General features: G+C 44.9%; 1 protein-coding gene across 1 annotated transcript in view; it reads right to left on the bottom strand.

Moving 5' to 3' along the window:
• Positions 1-19,913, bottom strand: part of LOC139311833 (zinc finger protein 850-like) — a 57,107-nt gene extending 37,194 nt beyond the window's left edge. The window contains exons 1-2 of the mRNA XM_070936355.1: positions 19,753-19,913; positions 15,261-16,891 (exon numbers count right to left, since the gene is read on the bottom strand). Of these exons, the coding sequence (XP_070792456.1) occupies positions 15,261-16,891; positions 19,753-19,898 (1,777 nt within the window). The 5' untranslated portion in view covers positions 19,899-19,913. The remainder of the gene's footprint in view (positions 1-15,260; positions 16,892-19,752) is intronic.
• Positions 19,914-24,424: the final 4,511 nt, after the last annotated feature.

Genomic DNA, 24,424 nt, shown 5'->3' with positions numbered 1-24,424 from the left:
TAACAAAGATGATTTAAGGAAAATATCCTCTGAAATTCTGGCTGGGATTTTAAAGGTTCAATCTGAGGAAGTGTTTTGTAGGATTGATAGAGTTTATAGAATAAATTCCTGGACTGCAAAGCAAAGGCAATTGCCTAGAGATGTGGTGATTTATTTTACAGATAAGGAGATAAGAAATAGTATTGTGCAAAATTCTTACAACTCTACTTTGCAATGGTTTGGAAGAAAGATTTGGATATACAAAGACCTCCCGCCCAAGATGTTATTGGAAAGAAAGAAATTTGGTTTTCTGGTGACTGAACTGAAAAAAAGAAATACTCCATTCAGGTGGGATGCTCCAGTTGGTATTATATTGAGATATCAAGGAGAAAGGTATCAATTAAATACTATTGAAAAAGCGGAAGAATTTTATCAAAAAAATTTGAAAATGAATTTAACATCTTTATGCACAATACAGGACAAGCAGAAGGAATTGGAAATAAAGGGAAAACATCGAATTATAGAGGCTTCCGTAGACAAATTGCCTTCGGATTCTTTAGACACCTCAGCTGGATTATCTACAAATAAAAGAGAAGTGGCATCGGATTCTAATGTGATGATGATTCATCAAGTCACAGACAAGCATAGAAATCAATTAGCTGATATACAATTGATAGAAAAGAAATATGAGTTACAAAAGCAAAACCAACAAGATCAAGTCATAAAGCAGAATGAAAACCGATCAGTTGATATACAACTTGTAGAAAGGAAATTAGGATGGAGATCAAACCCACAAAAGGAAAAGAAAAAAAGAAATAGGTCTCATAAGAATAAAAACTTCTAAATTAAGCAACAGTGAAGCCAGTTTTTTTAAAAAAATGAATGAATATATGAAAAGACAGTTGAGGCGAAGTATTGGTTAACATTATCCTGAGGAGAGTGACAGATCTCTGCAATGCCGTAATTTTGGGATGTGAAAAGAGCCTTAAATTGGTTGGTTTGGAATTATCCATTTTGGATTTCTTTTTATGGATAAATGTATTATATTTATGTTGAGCTACAAGGCAAGAGAGCTACACTGGGGCACGCAGAAGATCTGGTTGTTACCCATTATGATGATGGGAATTAATAATCCTGAAGAAAACCACAATTACAGATATTATATGGAATATAATTATAATGTCACTCGGGTGGTTGTTTTCCTTTTTTATATATACACGAGGAGATTTATTACTGATGGGGGCAGATGATAACTGAGGATTTTGAATAATCCGTTGCAACTAGGATGCTATGTTACCCTAATATGGATGATGTACTCAACAATCTAGTGGAAAGACATCAAAGAAGATATTATATGGATTATAAATTTAAAGCTATTGATTTTTTCTATATAATGGAATATTTTTTTTTAGTAGGGCGGGCAGTAGATTAAAGATATTAAGAACTGTTGTGTATGGCAATTTTGTAGGAAAGTGGGTGGAGATAGGTTAGTTTACTGATTGTTTAGTTTAAGAAAGGGATGTTTAAGTGATATATTTATGGGAGTGGAGGAAATGGATGGAGCTGAATAAATGCTAAATTAGGATTTATGGGGAAGGCTGCTTTGAAATGTTATATTAATATACACAAAAGATTAAATGTTAAAGCAGGATTCATTATATAGTTTTAAAGTGGAAGGTTGTCATGAAATGTTGTATTAATATACAGATATAAGTATGAGGGAGGAGAAAAGGGCAGATTACTGTTAAATTGGGAGTTATAATAATATTATTATGCTAAACTAGAAGTTATTATGCAATGTTATAGTAGAATGATATTTTGAAATGTATGGTAAAAGGGAGAAGTAATAATATTAATAATATTATTAGTAAGTAAGGGTCAGTATCTAGAGGAGGGAGTAAGGGGATGGAAAAATATTATATAATCTGTTATGAATTAGGTTTTTGTTATGAAGAAGTCACGGGGGGGATGGGTGGTGAGGGGGGGTTAGGGAGGAGGGGGGGAGAAAAATGTGGGGAAAAAATTTGTATTTGAAAACTTTTTCAATAATAAAAAAAAAAGAATGCTGCACTGTTGTAGAATAAAGGGACCAAACAACATTCCTGGGTCAGCCAGAGACAGTTTTATTGCGCAAGGTTCAGAGCCAGTTTTGTACCTGAAGCTTTGAACCCGGAAAGAACTCTGATACAACTGTTTTTATACATTTCTAAGACAAAGGATTCGGTGAGATCATGCATTTTCCATATATGGTTACATACATCCAATTTTCCCTATATGGTTACATACATTTGATAATATGTTCATCTAATTACTAAACCATTAGTAAACCATTATTTTTAGTTTATAAGATTATCTTTAGCTAGACAACCTTTCTTAAGTGCTGTGGTTGTTAATGGGAAATTTACTGCTGTCCTTCGGTAAATTTATTGGATTAAGTAACTCTTTGTAACATATATGTCCTTGTGTCATTCACAGTGAGGTCACTCAGATGTTTTCCATATGGCTGTCCTTCCGTGACATCTAGGTCTCATCAGAAGATATATTACCACTTAATGGGGTTTAGCTGCTTTTAATGTAATCTCCAAGCAAGCACTTTTCTCTCTTATAATAATGTGAATAGAGAGGGTCTCTCAGAGTTCATGTATCTAAGCACGTCTTCCCCTTATAATAATGTGAATAGAGAGGGTCCTTTAGAGCTCATGTATCTGACTCTGTATGATTCCTTTCTTTTATCCACATTAGCACGGGCATAAATGTGAGGATGGTCATAAGTGTGAGGACCAGTCAAAAGTGCGAGGACATGTCAGAAATGACTTTTTTCAGCCCTCTGAGTAGTTCCTATGCAAATAGCCATGGCCACCCGGTTACATGACCAGCTAGCCACGCCCACCCAGTCACATGATCCCCCCAAGCTACGCCCACAAAATAAGCCACACCCACAGAACCGGTAGTAAAAAAATTTAGACCCCCCCCGGTTGGGGGTCACCGCAACATGAGGAACTGTATTAAAGGGTCGTGGCATTAGGAAGGTTGAGAACCAATTTAAGACCTCCAGTGGTACATCGGTACCCTACATGGGACCTGCCCAAAGTCCTGCAGGCTCTCAGCCCTACACCCTTCGAGCTGCTCTGTTCAGCCAGCCTGCGCTTCCTTACCTACAAAGTAGCCTTCCTCGTGGCCATCACGTTGGCCAGATTTCTGAACTAGCAGTTCTCTATAAGGAAGGACCTGTCAGTGTTCCACTAGAATAGGGTGGTCCTGTGGTTGGCCCCCATCTGCAGTCCTGTGGTTGGACTTCACCTGGAAGTACACCCCCTCTGTGTGGGTGACACAGGGCCCCATCGATGAAATCTGTTGAGCAGCAACATGGTCCTCTCCATCCTTGTTCATAAGGCACTACCAACTCAACGCCTTCACTTCGGCTGAAGCAGATTTCGGCAGGTGAGGCCTCCAGAGGGTGCACACAGAACCGGGGACTCTGGACCAGACCACTGCCCACCCATAGGACAAGCCAGCTTTGGTATGTCCCATTCCTGGATTCTCTCATCAGCACACTGGAGAAGGGGTGCTGGTCTTACCTGATACACTCCTTCTCAGTGTGTTGAGAGAGAATCTATCTAAACCCTGGAGACCGTCTGGTCCTGAGTCCAGGAGTGGGCACCATTAGAGCCGAAACATGTCAAGTCAGTCACTACGCCTTCATCAAAACTGGGGACCACAGGCAAAGGGAGGCGTGTCCCCACAACTTTGACAGACTCAGTCTAATGAGCTACGAGACAGAGTTAACCGATTCCTGGATTCTCTCTCAGCACACCGAGGAGCATATCAGGTAAGACCAACACCCCTTCTATATGACAACAGCAGCAAGGCTCTCTTCACACACAGATGTAAAAACTCACATAAACCTAGAATGGAAGAATGGATGGGGAAGTTGACTGCTATGGGTAAAAAAAACTTTGTCTACATTCCTTCTACTTGGAAACCACTCTTGGATTTCCTTGTAAATTGAAAGAAAATAAATTTAAACCTGGGTTTTTATAATTTAATTGTTTATAATAATAAACATACTGTTATGGTTTATTCTAATTCAAAGACTTATTGATATTTAGGATTTTACCTGGATTGCAGGAAGTTGGAAGTTACTTTTTCTCTGTAGCTATTTCCCTTTTTGTATCCACTCTCCAATTTTACTTCCCCCCGCCCATTTTTTTAGTTCTGTCTCCTTTGTTTTCTTATACTTTATGTTTTTCTAAAATTTAACAAAGCTTACAAACTTTTATATGATTTTAAGGGATTAATCCACTATGAAAAACTGTTCTACCATCACGGCATACTGGAGCTTTTCCCATGTGGTTTTTCTGATGTCTCAATTTTGAGCAGACTCCACAAATCTTTTCTCACATTCTGGGTATTAATAGGGTTTGTCTCCAGTGTGAAATCTCTGATGTCGAAATTAGGTGTGACTTTTCAACAAAACATCTCCACAGTCGTCAGAGTTCCAGATTGTCCAGGCCCAGGATTTCTAGCCTGGTGGCATAGTGAATTTTCCAGTGCACTGCTCATGCAATCCATCAACGGGTTGTTTTCCTCATCGCTTATCTTTGACTGGGTAATTTTTCAAATATCTCTCTCCGTGCTGTGGCCATGCCCTGCTTTCCCATGATGCATCAGTCTTTTTACTCAGTCGCTTGCAGACTGGTGTGGATTTCTCTTCGTGGTGATTCTATATAGCGCTATTTAGCATTTCTGCATTAGGTTTTTCTTTATTTTTTGTTTAGATTGTTTTACTTCGGTGAGAGCCTGTTATTATAGCTGCAGGGCGTGGGATTCAAGTTGGGACATTCCCCCCGCCTTCCGCCCGGGCTTCTGACAGTCCACCCGCAGCTGGGGATTCCGATCCTTCGGGGCGATCCCCTGGTTTCTTTCTAGCCGCCAGTGTGCGTGAGGGGTTGGCGGTTTGCCGCAGCCACCCCCACACCATTCTTTTCCTATTTTTCCTTGGGCTCTCGTAGTGGCGGCTCCAGAGCCCTCCGCATGGTTCGCCCTGCAGGCTCTGATGTATTGTCCTCCTCTCCGCGCCTCTCCTGAGTGCTAATTGCAGTTGCCGGCTTCAAATTCGAACTTGGTGCCTTGTCGGGATCGGCTGGAGGCATGTTTCCTTTCGCCGGTGGTGAGCGAAATAGGTGTCTGTCCTTCGGGTGGCGCCTGTATATTCAATGTTCCCCTGTCTACAAAGATTCTCTTCAGGGGATTCCGTTAGTGGCGGCCTTCGCTCTTAACAACTGTCATCTTGAATACTAACGGCCGCCATTTTTAGGTCAGCCTTTGGCAAACATTTTATTGCGAGACTCTCCTTCCCAACGGTCGGAGCAGAGTTTACCTCAATTGCAGCGAATTTTGATTATTTGTTCTGTTCCCTACCAAATTGAGGCGGAATTTTAATTACCTTTCCAGGATTGGACTCTGTCTGAGCTGCACTCCCTGTTAGCTACACCTTTCAGTTCTTATTGCTGCCCTTGCTGTCCCAGTTTTTAGGGGCCTCAGGCGAGCGCCATTTTTCCTTATATTTACTCCCTAATTGTTGGGCTTTTTATCTCGCCCCTCTCAGTTGTTTCCGACTACCTTTACCTCATCTCCTTGAACTGTATATATTGTTATTTCCACAAAATATAAAAAAAACAACCAAAAAACCCCAAAACAAACAAGTATCAAAGGGAGTGGATTGTGGTGTCAAGATGGCGGATTCATACCTCTCGTCTGACATGGAACATGAGCCCAGCCCACCTAGGGCTCATACCAAACACAGGTCCAAGTCACGTGGGAGGCCTGCTTCGGTTTCTGAGGATACCCGCCACCTTAGGTCATCGGCGGCGGCAGATAAAGACGCTCAATGCCGCCACAAGGCTCTTGAGCATCATTTTGATAAGGCTAGGCAAGCCTCCTTGGCCTCTGTGTTCCCAACTGATCCAGCACTGGTATCTCAGGGACCATCTTCTCTAGCATCGCTCGCCTCAGCTTCTCAAGTGTTACCCTCCTCTCCGACTCACCCTTCTGCCACCACCGCGACACAGTCAGGTGCTTCTGGCAGCCTGTCCAAACGGGCTTCTGTGTCGTTGCCGGATGTCTCCACTGTGGGCCTAGGGGGACCAGCTCCTCTGTCCTCGGGTCGGCCGGAGGCAACCTTTACTCCGACCTCTGCTGGTCTTCGTAGTTCGGATGGACAGTTGTTGGCACCACAGATAGACTTACAATCATTACTTTCTAATGCCTTGTCTTCTCTGCTGGCAGCTGGGATTCATCAATCTTCCCTCCAGCAGGTTCCGATAGCTCCTCCTCCTATGCCTCATTCGTCTGCTCCAACTTGTTCCAAATCTCCTTTACGTTTGGCACCCAGTTCGTCGGATGAATCTGATCATGGGGATGAAACAATGGAGGACTTAGAATTTTCTGAGGATGAGGGGCTTGCACCTGATGTCCCCGCCTTTGCTGGCTTATTCAGGCCATCCTTGTTTAAGTCCCTTCTACATAAAGCACGTCAGACCACCAACATGGCTGCATCACCTTCTTTGTTTTCTGACACTGCTTCCTTGGCCACTCCTCACGAGGCCCTGTTTTCGTCTTCTAAGCCGGGCAAGGACTGCATTCCCTGCCCTCAACTCTTTTCTGATGTGTTGCAGTCTCCCTGGTCTCAACCTGACTCGTTGATGGGACCCAATGCTCTAGATAAGAAACTCTATTGCGCTGCTCCAGAGTTGGACGCTTTATTGTCTCTACCGGTGGTTGACCCTCCGATTGCGAACCTGTCTTCATCCTCGCTGGTTTCCACTGACTCCTTGGATGCTCTCAAATCCGAGGACAGGAAGTCTGAGCTCTCCTTTCGTAAAGAACATCAAGCCCTTGCCTGGACAATTAAGACCGCTACCGCTACATCTTTTTTCAATCGAGCTACACTGCTCTGGCTGAGGCAACTTCAAGACAGATTACCACCGGAAGATATGCGCCTTCACCAAGATATAAACAAAATCGTCACTGCCACTGAGTACTCGGTGGATGCCTCTTTGAACTTGGTGAAATTCGCCTCAAGAGCTTTGGCTTCGTCCGTAACATCATGGCGCTTGTTTTGGCTTAGGAACTGGAGAGCTGACTCCAAAGCCAAATGGAAACTGGCAGCGGCTCCATATAAGGCTCCATCTCTCTTTGGCTCCTCCCTCGACCCTGTCCTTGTCGAAGACAAGGACAAACGTAAGGTTATGCCAACTTCCTCCTATCGCCAACCTGAATGGCGCTATACACCTTACTATCAGCGCCAGCCCTTTCGAGCCTCGTCGGGATCCGGGGGTCCCTATTCGCAACGCTCCTACTTTCACGGAAACGACCGCTCGTCCAATCGCCAACGCTTTCGCGACAGGTCCAGAAACACCGCTACGGCCAAACAACCCTTCCGTGGTTCCAGTTTCCGTCAATTCCGCAGGGGAAAATGACTACACCTTGCTGGATCCCATTGGTGGTCGTCTACAACTCTTTCGTCATCAATGGGAAAAGTCAACCACGGATGTGTGGATTCTTCGTACGGTGTCCTTCGGTCTGGCTATAGAATTCCTGGATCGCCCTCCATCCCGCCACGTCCGTTGTCCTCCTCTCCAGTCACTCGATTTGGAAAGCCAGTTACGGAAGGAAGTTCTCCACCTCTTGCACATCAAGGCAATAGAACCTGTTCCACTGGATCAACAGGGCAGGGGTTTCTATTCAACTCTGTTTCTGGTTCCAAAACATTCCGGGGGTTGGAGGGCCATCCTGAACTTAAAACATCTGAATCTGTCCGTCTCTTACCGCAGGTTCAAAATGCACTCACTGAGGTCCATTCTTGGAGGAATTCGTCGCGGGGACTTCCTCCAGTCGGTCGACCTCAGGGAGGCATACCTGCATGTTCCGGTTCTGCCGGCACACTGAAAATTCTTGTGGTTCCAGATTGGGGAGGACCATTATCAGTATTGCGCCATGCCCTTTGGCTTGTCCTCAGCCCCAAGGACTTTTACAAAGCTAGTGGCGGTAGTGGCGGCCTCCCTCAGAAAGATCCCTGTCAGGGTCTTATGTTATTTCGACGACATCCTGGTTCTGTCATCTTCCAGAGGTCAAGCGTCTCGAGATCTACAACTTGTCATCGAGGTCTTTCAGAACCACGGATTTTCAATAAATTTCCCAAAGAGTCACCTTTATCCTTCAACCTCCCTGCTACACCTGGGGGCGGTGATAGACACTATACAAGGACAGGTCTTTCTTTCCCCGGACAGAATCCAGAGCATCTGCGACTTGATCCATCAAATTCTGTCACAACGGTCCATTCCTCTCCTTCATCTCTCACAGCTGCTGGGGAAAATGGTCTCGAGTTTCTCAATTGTGCCATGGGCTCGTCGTCACACGAGGCCATTACAATGGTTTCTACTTCCCTTCCAACGATCGGGCCACAGTGATTCTCTTCGCAAGGTGTTGCTTCCACCTCAACTTCGTCTATCCCTCCGCTGGTGGTTAGGTCTGGCGCTTCACAAAGGCTCGCACTTCTTGATTCTGGACCGCTTGACCCTGACCTCGGACGCCAGCCTCCTGGGCTGGGGTGCCCACCTACACGATCAAGTAGTGCAGGGTCGCTGGTCAGGTTCCGAAAGATGACTCAACATCAACCTGTTGGAACTGAGGGCCATTCGGCTAGCTCTCCGTCATTTTCAGACACAGTTGTCAGGTCATCACATCCTTGTCCTAACGGACAATATTGCAGCCAAGGCCCATATAAACAAGGAGGGGGGCACTCGGTCGAGACCCCTGATATTGGAATCCGAACAGCTTCTACGTTGGGCGGAGATGCATGTTCTATCGTTGAGGGCCGATCACATTTCAGGTGTGGAAAACGTCAGGGCCGATTGGCTCAGCAAACAAAGTATCGACCAATCAGAATGGCAACTACACCCCGGTCTCTTTCGCAAGGCTTCTTTCATCTTCGGCATGCCCGTCGTGGACCTGTTCGCCAGCCCGTCGAACGCCCAACTGCCGCGATTTGTAACTCGTTACCCGTGTCAGACGGCAGAGGATCACAACGCCCTACGGTGCCATTGGCCACCAGGGCTCTTATACGCCTTTCCCCCGATTCTCCTAGTTCCTCAGGTGATCCGCAAGCTGCTGGAGAAAAGGGCAGAACTTCTCTTGGTGGCCCCCAATTGGCCACGTCGACCATGGTACGCGGACCTTGTGGCATTGTCGGTCCTTCCACCGTGGGTGATTCCGCCGGAACGTCTCTCGCTTCGTCAGGGGGCCATCAACCATCCAGACCCAGGATGGCTCAAATTGGCCGTCTGGCGTTTGAGCGGGTCATTCTGCGAAAGGACTGTATCCCAGACTCTGTCATAAATACTATTCAGGCCTCCCGAAGACCTTCGACTTCTCGGATATACGGGTCTTCCTGGAAGTCCTTTTGTTCTTGGTGTGCTGTCAACTTAGTTGATCCTACCTCGGCTCAGATTGTGGATGTTTTGTGTTTCCTTCAATCAGGTCTGGACAAGGGCTTGTCGCCATCCACCCTTCGTCGTCAGACTGCTGCTTTGTCCACGGTCATCAGGTGTCCTCCTTACTCTTCTCTATCTCTGCACACGTTGCTTAAAGGTTTTCTCCACAGGGCTGTGAACCTTCGCCCACCCCCTGTTCATCGTTACCCGACCTGGGACCTTTCTCTTGTTCTTCAGGCTCTTATGTCTCCTCCCTTTGAGCCCCTGGGTTCTGCACCTCTCAAGTATTTATCCTACAAGATGGCTTTTCTTTTGGCGATCACCTCGGCGAGATGAGTCTCTGAACTTACGGCTTTATCAATTAGAAAGGATCTCTGCATATTCCAACCTAATACCGTGATTTTACATCTGGATCCTACTTTCTTACCTAAAGTAAACTCCTATTTCCATCGTGCCCAGGAGCTCGTACTTCCGGACTTCTGCCCATCGCCCAGGCACCAACGTGAGAAGGACTGGCATACCCTCGACGTTCGTAGGGCCTTACGTCGTTACATTCGTAGGACTGAATCATTCCGGAAGTCTGAGGCCCTTTTGGTTTCATTTCATCCATCTTCTTTGGGTCAAAAGATATCTCCATCCACTGTGGGCAGATGGATTAAGGCGTGTATCTCCACGGCTTACGAACAACAGTCACACCCTGTTCCTGCTCGCATTTTGCCTCACTCTACGCGTAGCGCGGCAATGTCAGCCGCCTGGGCTACGCAAGCATCTGTCTCGGACATCTGCTGAGCCGCCACGTGGTCGTCTGTAACACCGTTCATTAGACACTATAAGATTGATACATTTGCTTCTGCTGAGGCTTCTTTTGGCCGCCAAGTTCTGCAAAGTGTCCTTGTAGTCCAGGACTCTGGGAGCAATTTGTCTCCCACCCTTGGGATCTGAACTTTGGTATATCCCGTTGATGGATTGCATGAGCAGTGCACTGGAAAAAGAACGTTGTCTTACCTGAACGTTCCTTTTCAGGGCACTGCGAATACAATCCATTCCCACCCTGTTTGTTGCTTTGTTCTAGTGTTTCCACTGGTTCCAGTTTCGTGGTTCTTTTGCTACTTACCTTGTTCTGATTTCCTACATAGGTGGTCGCGCCTTCGTTCAAAGACTGATGCATCATGGGAAAGCAGGGCGTGGCCACAGCACGGTGAGAAATATTTGAAAAATTACCCAGTCAAAGATAAGCGATGAGGAAAACAACCCGTTGATGGATTGCATTCGCAGTGCCCTGAAAAGGAACGTTCAGGTAAGACAACGTTCTTTCTATTGTGAGCAGAGGAGCGCAGTACTCTTCCTATGAAATACTCCTGGACCTGCTCTACATACAATAGGGATTCCAAGCAGGTGAACAGTATTCAAGAATTGGTCTGGCAAAGGTTTTATACTCTCTAGTTAACAATACAGTATTACCAGAAGAGAAGCTTCGCAAAATTAAGTTAACGAGTCTTAATGCTTTTTGGCAATGCTTTTATAGCGAGGTCTGGAGATGAGTACTCCTAGGTCCTTGACAAAGTGAGAGTCGTCTGTGAGATCAGTACCGCCTAACTTGTAATTCGGATTCTGATTTTTTTTTTTGCCAATGTGTAGGACAGAGCATTTATAAATCGAGATTTGGAGTTGCCAATTATGCGACCATTAAGACATAGTTGAGGTTGCTTTCTAGTATGGCAGCATTGTCAGTGGTATTAAATAATTTTTTGCGAAGTGGATGCAGCTGCATTTAATTTAATTTAATTTAATTATTTATTTATAATTAAATTTATATACCACCCTGCTCCCAAAGGACTCAGGGCGGTGAACAGCCAAAAAGGTAAAATACACATAATACAAAACGTTAAAAACCATTTAAAATACATTAAATACTTTGGCCCAATTTAAAACACCCCAATTTAAAACAGATTTAAAAGCAATTAAAAGGGAGGTTAGGCCAGACCAGCCTGCTGGAATAAAAATGTTTTGAGGGCGCAGCGGAAAGTGCGGAAATCCGGGATCCTCCGTATCTCCCGGGGGAGCTCGTTCCAGATGGCAGGTGCCCTCATTGCATAGATCGTTGATGTAAAGCAGAAAGAGCCCTCCCTATTTTGGCTGTTTGTTGCCTGTTGGACAGGAACACGGCTATCCACTTGTGCAGGGATCCGGAGATGCCGTAAGAACTTACTTTTAACAGTAGTTTGTCACACACTACTGAATCAAAGGCTTTACAAAAATCTATGAAACTGCATCTACTGCTTTACCCTGATCAATATATGTGGTCCAGATGCTTTTACAGTGTAGGAGTTGCAGATTGCAGGACAATTTTTTTCTAAACCCAAACTACTTGTCAGATAGCAGGTTGTTTCTCTCTGGTGGCAGATGATGGATTGGGTTATAATTGATTCCATGAGTTTACAGGGGAGGCAACACAGGGAGATTGCTCTGTAATTTTCGACTAGACTAGGGTCCCCCTTTTTAAAGATTGGTATAACTGTGGCTAGTGACCATAGGTTGCGCAGAGAGCTGGTTTGAAAAGATACCTCATAGATTGTGCATAGTGGCTCAGCTAGGGTGGTAGCAAGCTTTTTCAAAAAGTAGGCACATGTTCCAACAGGGCCAGTAGATAGAGATGGCTTTAGGTTTTGTAGTTCCGTTTCAATATGATCTACTGTAAAATCAATATAGAGTAAATCACTACAATTTTTTACGGTGCAACTAGGAAGTGAGGGACAGCAGTCATTGCTGTCAACAAAGACTGAACTGGAGAACGTACTGAAAAGGTTGGCTTTAACAGCATCATTGTTACAGCCATCCCCTTTAGACCTTTTTAAGGGTGGGATCGTTTTTGAGTCTTTAAGTTTTGTGTTAACAAAATTATAGATGGCTCAGGTGGACCAAGTTTAGCACTGCTTCCTTCTGTCTGCAATAGTGGTTGGTACATTCAACCTTTATCTGGTGGCATAAGGCTTTGTAACGGCTTTTAAAGTTAGGTACATAGCCAGTTTTGTCTTCTCACCAAAGAGATTTTTTCTTGGATTGCAACTTACTTATTGCTATGGGTAATTTGCTCTTTTTAGTTTTAGAGGTCATTTTTGATATGTACAGATTAAGGACTCTATGGATTTAGAGTAAAAAAAGTGTTATATTAGTCATCTGCAGTTTTACAAACTCTGAACAGAAGGTGCCAGTCAAGGAATGCGAGGTCAGCAGCTATGAGATTATAGTTGGCTTTTTTAAAGTTATACTTTGAAGTATCGTCATTATGCCCCTGTTTGCAAGGACACAAATTGAGACAAAAATCTATCATGCTGTGATCGCTGTTGGAATATGGTTCTTTAATTTATAAGCCATAAATTGAATTAAAGTATTACAGAAGATGAGATCTAAGCAATTCTTGAGCCTAGGGTTGTCCGTTACCAACTGCTCCAGCCCCAGAGTCGTAACAGCATTGTAAATGGTTCCATGTACAGGTTCAGTTGTACATTCGTTTAGGATCCGATTAATAAGAGGCAAATTAAGACCACCAAGAAAGACAAGGGAGTACTAACGTGGGCAGGAAGCTGCCCCCGTTAGTAGTGCAGTTAACATTTGTATGACTGAGATTGTAATCGGAGGTTCTATAACTGCGATGGCGAATCTATGGCACGCGTGCCACAGGTGGCATGTGGAGCCATATCTGTGGGCACGTGACGGTTGCCCTAGTTTAGCTCCAGCGCGCATGTGTGCGCCGGCCAGCTGATTTTCAGGCCTTCTGGGCCAACAGAAGTCACTAAACAGGCTGTTTCCAGCCCCCAGAGGGCCTCCGGGGGTGGGGAAGGCTGTTTTCGCCCTCCCCAGGCTCCTAAAAAGCCTCTGGAGCATGGGGATGGCGAAAAATGAGTCTTCCAGTCTTTCAGGAAGTCAGAAAATGGGCCATTTCCGGCCTCCAGAGGGCCTCCGGGGGGGTTGATTTTTTGCCCTCCCCAGGCTCCTAGAAAGCCTCTGGAGCCTGGGGAGGGTGAAAAACAGGCCTGCCGGGCCCACCATGCTATCGCGTGCCGGAAGCGTGGGAGGGTTGTTCATGGATGCATGGGGGGTGGGGCGCATTGAATTATGGGTGTGGGCACGCGCACTTGTGACCCCCCCTGCGCTCCCCCCGCTTTTGGCACGCAATGGCAAAAAGGTTAGCCATCACTGCTCTATAACAAAGCAAAAAAGAAACTCTAGTATTTAGAGAGAGGTCGGTCGTATTCTTCATGTTCTAACAACTCTCAGTTTGTCATCTATAGGTAGGCCTCTTCTTATGACCACAATTGAGCCCAAAATTTCTGTTAAGTGAAATACTTGTTCAGTGAGTTTTCCACAATTTACCACCTTTCTTGCCAGAAAGAAATTGTGAATCTGGTTTCTCCCTTAACTTTGCTTGTTAAGTGAGTTTTCCCCAATTTACGACCTTTCTTGCCACAGTGGTTCACTGCAGATGTTAAATTAGTAACACAGTTGTTAAGTGAATCTGACTTCTCCCTTAGCTTTGGTTGTGAAAAGGTCGCAAAAGGGGATCAGGTGATCCTGGAGCACTGCAGCCGTCAGAAATGTGAATCAGTGGTCACGGATCTGAATTTTGATCACGTGACCATGGGGATGCTGAGAAATGGTCATAAGTAACATTTTCAGTGCCACTGTAACTTTGAAAGGTCACTAAATGAACTGTTTTTTGAGTCGACTACCTGTATTGACAAATTGATGGGGAAAAGCAATTCAAAGAAATGAGACAAAAAGTGTAAGACATCAGGAAATTACACTTTATCCATTTATTGTGGTCTACTCTTTCTTTTCCATCAAATGCTTCTTGTGCCGAGACCCACAAAGTCGTTTTTGGGCACTGCCTATGTTTCTATTGTCGAAGCTGAACCATTAAAAAAAGCCATACCCTTCCTGTGTTAAAATCCTCTTATTTCTCAGCAACACCCACTCTTTCATCCAAAGCGATCCTAATCATCCTCTTTCTCTTTGGTCTTGAACAGTTTCAAATTAAACTCTTGGTTTTTCTCATGTATCTTCCTGTCATTGATTATTTGGTGCACCCCTTGTCCAGATAGGTATTGTTTAAAACAGAAACATCAGTCCAGTAATATACTCACTTTTAATTATGGAACTTCTATAATCAATGACAATTGTATTTTTTTCCATTTTACTAGATCCTTTTCAATTTGATTCCATCCCTTTTCAGAATTATTTTGACATTGAATTTGTATTTTTTGTAACAGTATCCAAATGTCTTATTTTTCTATCATTTCTCCTAAATCACTTTTCCTCATCAGTTCTATTTTGTCTTCCATTTTCCTATTTTGGAAACCGAATGTGATTTTTCTGATGTCTTGCTTCTGAACAAAACATTTCCACACTCTATGCATCTCTATGGCTTCATTCGAGTATGGACCTTTTCATGCCTTGCAAGTTGTTGTTTTTGGGAAAAACCTTTCCCACACTCCACACACAGGTATGGCTTCTCCCCTGTGTGGATTCTCTGATGAACTCGAAGCAGTGTTGCTGTGAGAAAACTTTTTCCACATTCCCCACATTTATAGGGCCTCTCTCCTGTGTGCCCCTTCTGATGTCTCCGAAGTTCAGCAGACTCCACAAATGTTTTCTCACATTCTGGGCATTGATAGGGTCTTTCTCCAGTGTGAAGTTTCTGATGTCGAATTAGTTGTTGCTTATAGACAAAACATCTCCCACATTCTGGGCATTCATAGGGTCTTTCTCCGGTGTGAAGACTCTGATGTCGAATTAGGTGTGCCTTTCTGCCAAAACATCTCCCACATTCTGGGCACATTTCATTTTTCTGCACAGGCTTGAAAGGCTTCTCTCCTTTGTGAATCATCTCATGTTTTCTAAGAGAATATTTGCAACGGAAAGTTTTCTCACACTCCGGACATTTATATTGCTTCTCTAAGTGGATCCTCTGATGAATCACAAGTGTACCTTTCCGGCTGAAAGATTTCTCACACACTGAGCATTTGTGGAGTTTCTCACCCGTATGAGTTTGCCAGTGCATTCTAAGGGATGATGAATGAGTAAATGCTTTCCCACATTCTAAACATTTGAACTTTTTTTCCCCTCTGTGAACATTCTCATGCTTCCTGAGGCTTTCTTTTATACGGAAAAATGTTCCACACTCGATGCACATATAGGGCTTCACCCCTGTATGGATACTCTGATGTCGAAAAAGAGCTTCCTTAAAAGAAAAACATTTATCACAATCCTTACATTTATATAGACTTTCTGTGTGAGTCCTTTGGTGTCTCCGAAGTTCAAAAGAAAGCACAAATCTTTTCTCACATTCTGGGCATTGATAGGGTCTTTCTCCACTGTGAATTTTCTGATGTCGAATTAGGCTTGACTTGTAGCCAAAAGATCTCCCACATTCTGGGCACTGATAGAGTCCTTCCCCAGTGTGAATTCCCTGATGTCGAATTAGGGGTGACTTACATTTATGTCGTTTTTTTCCCTTGTGTGTCCTTTGGTGTCTCCGAAGTTCAGAAGAACTGACAAATCGTTTCTCACATTCTGGGCATTGATAGGATCTGTGAAGTCTCTGATGTCGAATTAGGCTTGACTTGTAGCCAAAAGATCTCCCACATTCTGGACACTCATGTGGTCTTTCCCCACTGTGAATTCTCTGATGTTTCAGCAGGCATGATTTGCTGGAAAAACACTCCAGACATTGATAAGGTTTCCCTCTGGTGTGGATTTGCTGATGTTTAAGCAGCTCTGAGTTTTGGGGAAAGCACAGCCCACATTGCACACACTTGCAGGGCTTCTCTTCAGTCGGGCTGTTCTGAGGCTTAGAAAGACGCCGTCTCTCAGGAAATGTTCCCCAGCGCTTCCAGGATTCCTGAGATCTCTTTCCCTGATGGATTCTCTGGTGGGCTCCAAGGTCCGAGCCTTTAGCAAAACGCTCCCCGCACTCTCCGCATTTGTAAGGCTTCAGTCCAGGGTGGCTCCGGAGATGTTTGGCAAAGCTCCACAATCCAGGAAAGGCGTTTCCACATAGAAAACACAGGTGGGATCCATTCCCCTTATGCAGCGTCCGGTGGATCAAAAGGAGGGACCGGTGAGCAAAGGATTTCCCACACTCGGAGCATCTGGAGAGTTTCCCCTGATTCCTCTGAGGGGACCTTTGGTCAAAGTGTTCCCCCCTCTGCGTAGTTTCCAGGGGCTGCTCACTTCCAGGGCTTTCCATCATGGGAAACTCGAACAAGCAGAACTTTGGCCAAAAAGTTGGAAGATGGGCAGGAGGATGGGCTCCAGCATGAATCCAAAAACTGAGAAGATGAAACCTCTGGTCCCGGTGAGTGACCCAGATTGGGTCCTGCAAGCAGAACTTTGTCCAAAGGGTTTCTTGGTGGCACCTGCAGGATGAAGATAAAAGAAGTGAAGGAGAGAGGAAGATTCAGTTTCTTTGGCTCTCCAAATAGCCGAAATAATAGCTGGAAGATTATATTCCCTCCCCCAGAATCAAAGCAATGCTGGGATCCCCCCTGCGGAGCTGGACTCCCCTTCCCTTTTCTTAGCATGATGGCTGACAGACTCCCTGTTGCCCCCCATTTGTCTGCCTGAACTGGGGATGATCCCTGCCTTTTCCTTTTTGCCCTGTGTTCGGGTCGGTGATGCTACATGAAGTGAGACAAACTGCAAAGAGCCCCCATAGGATTTATATGTGCCAGGAAGATCTACTTGTGTACAGAGTACAACCCATGTAGGTATTCATGGACACTGTTCTTTGGGCCAGGACAGATTGACTATGTCTCCCTCCAAGAATGGCTTCCTATTGTTGTTTTATAGTTTAGGGAGGATGCAAATACATTGATTGGGGCCACCAATGCGGTTTGAACACAATAGCGAAGAAACAGCTTCCATTTAAAAAAATTGACCCTATATATGAACCTAAAGAGGAAGACCGATGGAAGCGTGTCATTTTTGGAAGAAAACAACAACTGAGAGCAATGGCTCCTCCTCCACTCCAATGAAGCCCCTCTGGAACTGAACAATCACTGTCATGTTCTCCCCCTAGAAGGGAATATGCAGTCACCCACAAAAGAGCAGCCTTCAACAGTTTCTAAAAAAGAGGCAAAACAGAGCAGATAGTCAATCTAGGCAGGTATGTTATCTCCCTGAAGCAAAAATCAAAGATGCAGCAGAAATTCTTCTCCTGCACATGGAGACCAAAGACACAACAATGAATCTGAAAAGAGCGGATGTGGTTCCCATTCTCAAGAAAGGAAGAAATAAAAAGAGACCATGGAAACTACAAACCAATCGGCCCAAACTCAATATCTGGGAAGATCCTGAAAAAGATAATAAAAACACAGATCTGCTAACATCTAGAAACAAAAGTTATAATTAAAAGCCATTATGGTTTGTTAAAACCAGATCATGCCAAAGCAATCTTATTTTGTTCTTTGACAAAAATGGTTAGTCTAAGGTAGAGAAAAGAAGGATTGGGGGTGACATGATTGCTATTACAGTATTTGAGAGGCTGCCAAAAAAGAAGAAGAGGTCAACCTGAGGGCAGGACAAGAAACAATGGAAAGAAATCAAGGAGAGAAGCAACCTGGAACTAAGGAGAAACTTCCTAAGAATGAGGACAATTAATCAGTGTAACAACTGGCCTTCCGAAGTTGTGGCTGCTACAACATTGGAGGCTTTAAAGAAACGAATGGACAGCAACCCGTCTGAAATGGTATAGGACAGTTGTCGACAACCCCTGGCTCCGGCTCTTTCGTCCCTCCGCTGTGGCTCCCTGTTGGGTGATCCCACCACTGGCTGGCCCCACCCCTTACCTTCCCCTCCCAGTCCCCCCACAGGAGTCTTTGAGGGTGAACGCTGAGAGGCACCGATTTCCTTTGCCTTCTCTGTTCCCACCCAGAGCTGAAGCGAAACAAATGGGCCAGGGTACCCCTCCTTGCTAAGGAGCCCCGCTGAGCCCGCTTGCAAACTCCGCTGAGGGTGGCTCCAAATGTTCGGTTCTTGCGTTCCTCCCAGCCATCGCTGCCTGCTCTGCTCTCACCAGCTGGAGGTGGGGCTCTGTGTTGCTGCCTTCCAGATGGAGAGCCATGTTTGTTTGCTTGCTGGCCGCCTCCAAGGAGGGACCTGCCCTCAGGCCACCAGGGCCCCCACCATGCGGGGAGAGAAGGAAAGGGGATTATTTCCCCAACAGGATCCAGGTTGGAGTTGCCTTATTTTGCATGGATGCTTGGCTTTACCTGCCACGGCCCAAGTGGTTGGATTCACACAATATGTGAAGCCGGGCAGGAGAGCATGGATAGATGGATGGATGGATAGACAGACAGACAGATAGAGAGACAGATGAGACAGAGAAAGAAAGAGGCAGAGAGAAAGAGAGGGAGAGAGAGACAGACAGGCAGAGATACCCATTCCCCTCAGAAAACACCAAGAGCCACAAAAGCTGGCTATGCATGGCTGGGGTGATGGGCTGTTTTCTACAATAAAGCAAGGTCATGCGCACACTTGAAAGTAAACCAGGAAGCCAGTAATTGGGCAGTTTGTCTGGCAATATGCAGTTGTAAAGCTTGTAACAATTCTGGGTGGTTAGAAGGCTGATAAAAGTAACAAGGAGTTAGGCAACTTGCAGACCTCAGCTCAAAGACAGGAACAGAGATGGCCTGCAGCCAATAAAAACGTGCATTAGATAACTCCCGAGGCTTTCATTAGCCAAGGCTTAGGAATAGGTCCCTTCCTGCCCTATTCTGAGGGACGAAACCCACCAATGAGGGGCTGCCACGTCACAGCCTCTTTCAGAGCAAAACTAGGCAAATAATGGGTTTTTTTCCTACTCAGCTTTGTAGAAAGAAAAGTAAACAATTAAAATACTAAGATAAAAGCAAAGAACATCAATTCTTCTCCATTTAGATGAAGCGGAAAGAAAGTGGATCTTTTCTGCATTGGGAGGAAATGAGCTCAATTCAAGCCATTTAACCCTTTTCCCCCCAATAAAGAAAACCCTCCACCCCCGATTGAAGGGAGGCGGCGGCTATTTCCTGCATGGACCCCATAATCCCCCCTGAGACCCTGGAAAGAGAAGCCCCGCCCTTTGCCCTCCGTGGGGCGGGGCTTCCCCTCTCCCCCCCCCTTTGCCCAGAGGCTCCCCGTCCAGCCCCGCATCCACCCGGGACCCTCCTGGCACCCCTGGCTCAGCGGGCCCTCGGGGCGACCTTCCTCCGGGCAGCCCCAGGGAGAGCGGGAGCCCCACCTGCCCGGAGCGGGGCCGAGGAGCAGCCTTGCCGGACAGCCAAGAATTCGCCCAGCCGCAAGTGGGGAAACCACAGAGAGGGAGGAAGAATGACAGGACGTTCCTAGAGAGGCCCCAGAGGCTTCTCCCCGCCTTTTCCGGCCCATTTTCCACTGTGGGAGGTGAGAAGACGCTCTAGCCCATCCTTCCTCTCTTCCGCTGGGAGCTGCTACAGTTTCGGGGGTCCGGAAGCGCTTCTTCCCTCTCGGAGGGAGCAGGAGGAGCCGCTTCTTTCCCAGCCGGGCGGAGTCCAGAGAGGCTTCTTCCAGGATTGTTTGGGGAGGGGGGGGGGACTTGGACGCGGGAGAGGCTACAATTTCCCCCTTTTGTGCCCTTCGGGGCGTCAGGAAACACCGTCCCATAAGCTTTGCTTTCATCGTGGTTTGCTGACTGTGGGTAACTGGTCGGTTTGTATAACTTTCAAGCCCCGAATGAGCAAACCTTCAGAAGAAGAGTTGGGAGGGAGCCCTGAGGTCATCTAGCCCAACCCCCTGCCTTAGCAAGTGATCTTACTACCCCATCCCAGACAAGGGACTTCTTCTGAAAACCCTCCACTGATGGAGCACCCACAACTTTTGGAGGGAAGCCGTTGCACTGGTTAATGGTTCTCTCAGGAAATTCTCCTTAGTTCTGGGCTGGATAATCCCCTAGTTTATTTTCCAGCCATTGCTTCTTGTTCAGCCTTCAGGTGCTTTGGAGCATAGGTTGTCCCGCTCTTCTTTCTGACAGCTTCTCCAATATTGGAAGTCTGCCATTCTCTCACTCTATTCCTTCTCTTCCTTCCACTAGACATAATCAGTTCTTGCAACCTTTCCTCTTATGCTGTAGCCTCCAGTCCCCTACTTATCTTTCCTGTTCTTCCCTGCACCCTTACTAGTCTCAACATCTATTTTATATCGTGAACAACAGGAATTGGAAGGGAACTTGAAGGTCTTCTAGCCCAACCCCTGTCCTAACAAGTGATCCTACTATACCATCCCAGACAAGTGACTTCTTCTGAAAACCCTACACTGATGGAGGGACAACTTCAGGATGAAGATAAAAGAAGTGAAGGAGCGAGGAAGATTTATTTTCTTCTGCTCTCCAAATAGCCCAAACAATACTGGAAGACTATATTCCCTCCCCCCACCCCCATCCCGAATCAAAGCAATGCTGGGATCCCCCCTGCAGAGCTGACCTTCCCTTTCCCTTTCCCTTTTTTTTTAATTGAAAAGTTTTAAAAAGTTTACATATATATCCCCCCTTCCCTCCCCCTCCCCAATCCTCTCCCTCCCACCCACCCCCCTCCCTACTTCCCAGAGCAAAATACAGGGTATAACATTCAACAATCATAATCTAACATAGACTAATTAATTATAACCTCTTACATCTCTCTAATACTTTAACTCCCCATTTACCAAACTAAATTTGGATACATAATAACATCTATCTATTCGTAAGGTATTTGAAATTTTTTAGTCCGGTATTTATTTTGAATATAATCTATCCATCTTCTCCATTCTATCATATATTTCTCATTTGAATAGTCCTTCAAATATGCTGAGATCTTTGCCATCTCTGCTAAATTTGCTACTTTTAATATCCATTCTTGAGTAGTAGGCAAATCTTCCTTCTTACAGTACTGCTCCACCAACAATCTTGCTGCAGTTATTAAATTCAGGATTAAATTAGTCTCTATAACCGTATAATCCGTGATTATACCCAACAAAAATAACTGTGGAGTAAACTTTATCCTCTTTTTAAGAATATTTTGAATAATCCACCAAATTTTTATCCAAAATGCTTTAACCTTTTTACAAGTCCACCATACATGAAAATAAGTAGTGTCATCACAATCACATCTCCAATATTTAGATTGTAAATTCAGATACATACAAGCTAACTTTTTGGGATCTAAATGCCATCTATAAAACATTTTGTAAAAGTTTTCTCTCAAATTTTGCGCTTGTGTAAATTTTACATTTCTTACCCGTATCTTTTCCCATGTTTCCATCATTATTGGTTGTTCAAAGTTTTGTGCCCATTTTATCATACAATCCTCAACTCTGTTTCCGAGTCTGTTTCTATCAATATATTATACAACCTTTTTATATGCATTTGACTCTGGTCTCTAATTTGTTTTACCAAATTTTCTTCACTTTGTATAATACCAATGTTCTGATCTTTTCTCCATCTAGCTTGTAATTGTACATACTGAAACCAAGTTTGGATTACCCTTTCTTCCCTTAATACCCTCAAGGGCTTTCACTTTAATTTACCTCTCTCTGTATTAAGAATTTCTTTATATGTGATTACATCCTGTCTTTGTTCTATACTTATATTCTCTATCGCGTGTCTGGGTACTGTCCATATAGGTATCTTGCCATTTAATTTATATTTATATTTCTTCCAGACACGCAATAAGGCATTCCTTAATATATGACTTTTAAAAGTCCTATCAACCTTCTTGTCATACACTAAATAAGCATTGTTAGGATATGGTTTGAGCCTAACTAGTTGTCCAGGCAATATATGTGTTCTGTAACTTTAATATGAATATGTATTGTGTGACTTTAAAGTTTTACTGCTGATTCATTGTAATGCTGAGTCATGCTGTAATTAGTTGTGAACGTATTTAAGAAAGGTACTGTAAAGTATCCAGTTGATGATAAGCTACCATTGTGTGAGGAGTGCTATCCATTGTGCTATCATCGTTGGATGGATCTGCTACCATCGTGGTTTGTGAACCAGAGTGAGTTTGTTATTCTAACCAACTACTGTTTGTGTGGTAAGAAGATTTTGTATCACTGGACTGATTTAACTGGCAAAGACTTGGATTGATTTAAAGACTATGAGATTGTTTTTTCACTATAAAGTAAACTTTTGATAAACCAGTTTGCACATCTCTTATTCATTGCTCTCAGCAACGTTTCTCTGTGCTCTACACTCTGCTGGTTGGTAACACAACAATATCCTTAACAAGCATGCCAGCCGAAAACCAAATCATATCCTTCTATATTCAATATTCTTTCATTTGTTAAATTAATCCAATCACTAATTGCTGATAAAACAGCTGCTTCATAGTATAATTTTAAATTGGGCATTTTCAAACCTCCTCTTTCACGTATATCTTGCATTGTTTTTAATTTAACCCTTGGTTTCTTCCCTGCCCAAACAAAATTATTAATGCCCTTCTGCCATTCTTCCAAGTTCGCATCCTTTTTAAGTATTGGTATCATTTGAAAAAGGAATAAAAACTTAGACAAAACATTCATTTTTACTACTGCTATTCTACCCAACAAAGACAGTTGTAATTTTTTCCAATTATCCATCTCTGTCTGTATTTTATGCCATAATGATTCAAAATTATACTTATATAATTTCCCATTTGAAGTTGTAATATAAACTCCTAAATATTTAACCTTTTTAACTATCTCACATCCTTTCCCTTTTCTTAGCACAATGCGAGGGGATGGCTGACAGAGTCCCTGTTGCTCCCCATTTGCCTGCCTTAACTGGGGATGATCCCTCCCTTTTCCTTTTGCTCGGTTGGGGGGTGGGCAGGGTAGTGATTCTATATGATGTGACAGAAACTGCAAATAAAAACCAACCCATAGGATTTGTATGTGCCAGGTAGATCTAATTGTGTACAAAGTGCAACCCATGTAGGTACTCATGGACACTGTTCTTTGGGCCACCACAGATTTAATATGTCTCCCTCCTAGAATGGCTTCCTATTGTTGCTTTATGGTTTAGGGAGGATGCAAAAAGATTGATTGGGGCTAGCAATGCAGTTTGAACACAATAGGGAACAAACAGCTTCCATTACACAAATTGACCCTATATAATTTCTTCTGCGCATGCCCCAAGATGGCACTGTCCGTGTGAGATACGCCCGATGATGGGATGGTTTCTGGTCGTTTGGGGGTTTTGGGAGCTGATTTGACCATCTGCGACTCCATCCCTAGCTACGAGAGTCTCTGCCCAGCCTGTTGAGGGCTTTTTCGTCCTCCGGAACATCATGGCTGGGTCGGAGCCGACGCGGGAGGCGCTGTGGGAGGATGGCGATGGTGGCCTGGGTACGGCAGCCTTTTTAAGCGCCGGAGGCCATGGAGGCCGGAGCAGCAGTGGCTGTGAGCGTGCGGCGGCGGCGGTATGGAGCGGGCCCTCCCCTCCCAGGCCCTGGATATCTTTCTGGTGGTCCTGGGATATGTCGAGGGGCCTGGTTCCAGATGGTGATGACGGCAGCAGCTGAGGCGGCAATGGCAGCTGCAGCTCAATGGCAAGACGATGGCGGCGGCGGCCTGGTGCCTAGCAGCAAAGTAGAGGAGGAGATATGGCCGGCTTATCTCTGGCTTTACCATCAATTACCAGCTGAAACTGCAGGGATTCACAGACCCCCACTGTGACCTGGGGGCTGGAGTCTGGAGGTTGGAGACACGACTAGGGGGATTTATGAAGTTCTGGGGGTTGGAGAGGCTGGAGGGTGGCCAAGGACTGGGCATCTGGTCGCCTCGGGTGGTCTCCCCCCCCGTCTGTGGCCTGGTCTCTGGTTTATATGGCCATCCACCTCCAGATTGTGTCCAGCTGCATGTTATCCCTTTCCTTTTGGACATCTTCCCTCCCTCGGGTCTAATATCATCTTGCCTCTACG

The sequence above is a fragment of the Pituophis catenifer genome, unplaced genomic scaffold (assembly GCF_029215685.1).
Source record: "Pituophis catenifer annectens isolate HBS135680 unplaced genomic scaffold, rPitCat1.0.hap2 SCAF_2, whole genome shotgun sequence".
Taxonomy (NCBI): Eukaryota; Metazoa; Chordata; class Lepidosauria; order Squamata; family Colubridae; genus Pituophis; species Pituophis catenifer.
Note: the sequence above shows the minus strand (reverse complement) of the source record. Positions and strands in the feature narration are given on the sequence as shown.